The sequence below is a fragment of the Entamoeba invadens genome (assembly GCF_000330505.1).
Source record: "Entamoeba invadens IP1 unplaced genomic scaffold scaff_1105074726511, whole genome shotgun sequence".
Classification (NCBI taxonomy): Eukaryota; Evosea; order Mastigamoebida; family Endamoebidae; genus Entamoeba; species Entamoeba invadens.
This window is the reverse complement of record NW_004443568.1, coordinates 7,457-11,585: the sequence shown is the minus strand read 5'-3', so window position 1 is coordinate 11,585 and position 4,129 is coordinate 7,457. Positions and strand designations below refer to the sequence as shown.

Genomic DNA, 4,129 nt, shown 5'->3' with positions numbered 1-4,129 from the left:
CGCCAACACCACCAACATCAATTAAACATGTTAAATGACAACAATTTGCAAAACAAAAATCGCCAAATGCAGTGACTTTTCTTGGGAATGGAAAACCAAAAAGATTTGAAAAGTCTTTAAATGCATATTCTCCAAATTCAATTTCCCACTCTTCAGGTTTATTTTTAGACGTCACTGCTTTTAAATTGGCATTTTGAAATGGATTTTTATTTATTTGCACCTTCCCTTTTTATATTAAAAACAAGTTCTTCTAAATTTGTATTTAAAGAAAATGCATCTTCGCCAATAACTTTGATTTTATTTCCAAACTCCATTTTTCTAAAATTGCAGTTATAAAAGGCCGAGGTGTTTATAACATTTAAATGACTTGGAAATAACACAACGTCATCTATTGAGCTATTTTTTGTTGTTTTAATTATTTGAAGGTTTTTGCAATTACTAAATGCGTTATTTGAAATTACTTTAAGACACTCTGGAAGGCAAATTGATTTTAAATTCGAGCAATTATCAAACGCGCAGTCATTAATAGAAGTAATGAAGTCGGGTAATGTCACTTCACTCAAATTGTTACATTGACTAAAAATGCGATACCCGACAAACCCTTTTGGTATCTCAGAAAATGGTAATCCAAACATTTGAGGTGTGATTGTGCCGCCTTCATAAGTGACAACTTTGAGGTTTTGACAACCGAAGAAACAATAATTACTTATAGTAATATTATAAGTTTCAAAAACGACACGTGTTAATTCTTTGGAATTTTTGAAAGCATTTGCACCTAAAAAACTCAGTGATTTTGGAAAGACAATTTCTTTTAGTTTGCAGTTTTCAAATGCATTTGAATCGATAAACTTGAGTGTTTGGGGAAATGACACGGATGTGAGTGCAATGCAATTACTGAACACTGAACTGTGGATTGTGACTAAATTACTGTGAAAACAAAATTTGGTTGGATTGGCCGACTTGTCGCCAATGCCAATTGAATCAATTTTATATAATGAAAATGGTTGATTGAATAAATCTTTATATGAAATTGTAATGTTTTTATATTCAAAAGTAGTCAAGTTTGATATATTTAAGTATGCAGTGGGATACCAAATAATTCTTCTGTAAAAGGTCTCATCTGGGAATGTAAAATCTTTTGGAGAATACACATGAAATGTTTCTAAATTTGGAAAGAATTTTCGTGTTGTTGAAGTCAGAGGAATTGGGTTATAGTGGAATTTAAATAGTAAAGTGGAATACTTTTTACAAACTTGTTGAAGAGAGAAGTAGTCGAATATCGATACAAAATATTTGGAAACTATCATCACGTGAAACGGATCAAGTTGGATTTGAGGCATTAATGAATTATTGTTTTTTTTAACTAAAAGTTCGATTTATTAAATTTGGATTATGTTTTTAAATGACAGTTAAAAAAACGAAAAAAGTTGTAAATGTTTTATATTTTTTTGAAATCATTTTATATAGCAATTTTATAAAACGACAAATGTTTGTGATAAACGTTTTGTAGCCACTCGATATGTAATTTCATCAACTTTATTCACATAAAATAATAGAGCGTTTTTATCACAAATATACATACTTACAATTGAAGAAAATAGTAAGTTTGTTTTTATTATTATTGCTTAAATAACCAACTTCAACAATTGTCACTAAAAATAAGTATATTATAATGACGGTTTAATGCAATATTAAAATATTATAATAATAAAACATCATAATATTCAACGTTAAATATTACTTAATTTGTAATTGACTTAAAAATTACAAAAAAACAACTTTTTTTGAATTTTTGTTTTTTATAATCAACTTTGTCTTTTTTTTATTAAAGACCAGATCAGATATTTTAGTTTTAAATTATGGAGATTATTTAATAAAAATGTTATTCAAAAAAGGTTTTTGTTATAATAGTTCAGCAAATTAAAATGTTGTGTTTTAATGGAAAAAATTACAGGAAAAAACATACAATAAACTTTAACGTGCTAAATTTTAGAAGTAATTAATTATATTATTAAAACTATGTTTTGGTTATGTACTAAATAATTTTATTATAATATTATATCATAATTTAGACTGTGTAGTTTTCAAACTTTTAATTCCACTTTTCAAATAATAACTACTTAATAATTAACAACAGAACAGTATTTATTACAAATCAATAATCTTGTAAAAATTGTCCAACAAATTGCTTAAAAAACAAAAGATCTGGTAAAAATTGTTATAAAAATGACGATATGAAAAAATCCAATAATAAATAAGATATAAACTACACGATTCCACGTCACTTCATTTGTTAAATAGATAATTCAGAACTAAATAGGCACCATTGTTGTATGAGTTTCAATTCAAGAATTCCTTATGCCACTTTTATTAAAAACAAGAAGGTACTTGAGAACAACCAAAAGGTTATTTACATCAAAAAGGATGTCAAGAAAAATGGAACGAAGATACCAAAAGAAGTTTCCATAATTAGTAAAAATGCCTTTTCAAGTGCTGATATGACTTCCATTACCATTCCTTCCAATGTCACTGAACTTGAAGACTCTGCCTTTGAGAGTAGTGTAATTACTACACTCAAAATTCCATCAACTGTGAAAACTATTGGACGATCAGCCTTTGCTTATAACAAAGAGTTAAAAGAAGTTACATTACCAGAGGGTATGACTGTTGTTCTAGAGTCTTGTTTTATGAATTGTGCTCAACTTGAAAAAGTGAATCTTCCTCAATCCTTACAGTTCATAGGGGACAACGCCTTTGAAAATTGTCATTTAAAAGAAGTGAAAGTGCCCGAACAATGTACGTTAAGACAAAACTGTTTTAATTCGAACAAATTTTTAGTCAAAGTTACACTGAAAGGTATTTCAAATGTTCCACCAACAGCTTTTGCTAATTGTGAAATTCTTAAAAATGTTGAAGTTGATGCAAATTTAAAGGAAATTGGGGACAACGCCTTTGAGTCTTGCACAAATCTTGAGAATTTCAATTTCACAGAAAATATCGAGTACATTGGCAGTTCAGCATTTCAAGCGTGTGAGAAACTGAAGACTGCAGTTCTTCAGAAAAAGGTCAAATTCATTGGGGATTTTGCGTTCTCGGGGTGTATCAATTTAGAGGAAGTTGTTGTTGAAAATGAAAATGCTTATATAGGTCTTGGTGTCATTGCCAAGTGTGACAACTTAAAAACAATAGAACTTACTAAATATCACAAGAATGTTCAAATTGAAGTGACTGAAAATGAGTTTAAAACACTGAATAAAGTTGGTCTGAAACTCGATGAAAAGTTAATAGAAAAGGTGACCAATCGCGATGAAATAAGAGACAAACTAAATCAACCAGACTTCACAAAAGTCAATACAATTAACAACTTTTATGATCAAAATATTACTGAAATTGACTTAAAACCATCTGTGGAAGTCATTGGAGGCAATGGATTTTCAGCTGGTGAGTTGACTTCGCTCTTCATCCCATCGTCTCTTGTATTGAGTGACACTGTGAGTGTCACAAATTGTTCAAATCTAGAAAATATAGTATTTCCAAATTATTTGAATAGTTTCACACCAAACCCACTTGCCGAACAGAATTTAACACAAATTAAACTTCCAAATGGCGTCACCCGAATTAATCACAAGACTTTTTATTACTGCAAAATTGAAGAAATTGAACTGCCGAATGGCGTTAAAGAAGTTGAAGATGGTGCTTTTGATAGTTGTGTGAAATTATCAAAAATAGTGCTTCCACAAACCGTCACACAAATCACAGAAAAGTTTGCAGTGAAGTGTTATAACTTAACAGAAATTGTTGTGAGTGACAACAAAATATTGGACGTCGCCAAAATCTTAAAATTGAATCAGAACACTTCAGAGGAGCTTACGAGTATTCCCAGTGACATCACAGAGATCAACTCAAATTTAAATTTAGACTAAGAAGTGACTCAATTAATTGTCCCAAATAGTGTCACAAAAATAGCAAATAATGCGTTCTATAAATACGACGCCCTTCAAGAATTAACTCTTCCAAACACTTTAAAAAAGGTCGGAAAACACATTTTCTCGAGTAACACAGCTTTGATTAAAATTTGCGTAGGAAACAACACCAAAGAGGACTTCGACAAATTCGTTGTGAGCAACGA

General features: G+C 29.9%; 2 protein-coding genes across 2 annotated transcripts; one reads left to right on the top strand and one right to left on the bottom strand.

Annotated features, from left to right (window-relative positions):
* Positions 1-206: 206 nt before the first annotated feature.
* Positions 207-1,340, bottom strand: EIN_298910 (hypothetical protein; the record flags this gene model as incomplete). Its single annotated transcript, XM_004259083.1, has 1 exon — positions 207-1,340. The coding sequence occupies one exon, from the start codon at positions 1,338-1,340 to the stop codon at positions 207-209; it is 1,134 nt and encodes a 377-aa protein (XP_004259131.1).
* A 993-nt stretch (positions 1,341-2,333) lies between these two features.
* EIN_298900 (hypothetical protein) lies at positions 2,334-3,923 on the top strand (the record flags this gene model as incomplete). Its single annotated transcript, XM_004259082.1, has 1 exon — positions 2,334-3,923. One exon carries the CDS (start codon positions 2,334-2,336, stop codon positions 3,921-3,923), a length of 1,590 nt encoding a protein of 529 aa, XP_004259130.1.
* Positions 3,924-4,129: the final 206 nt, after the last annotated feature.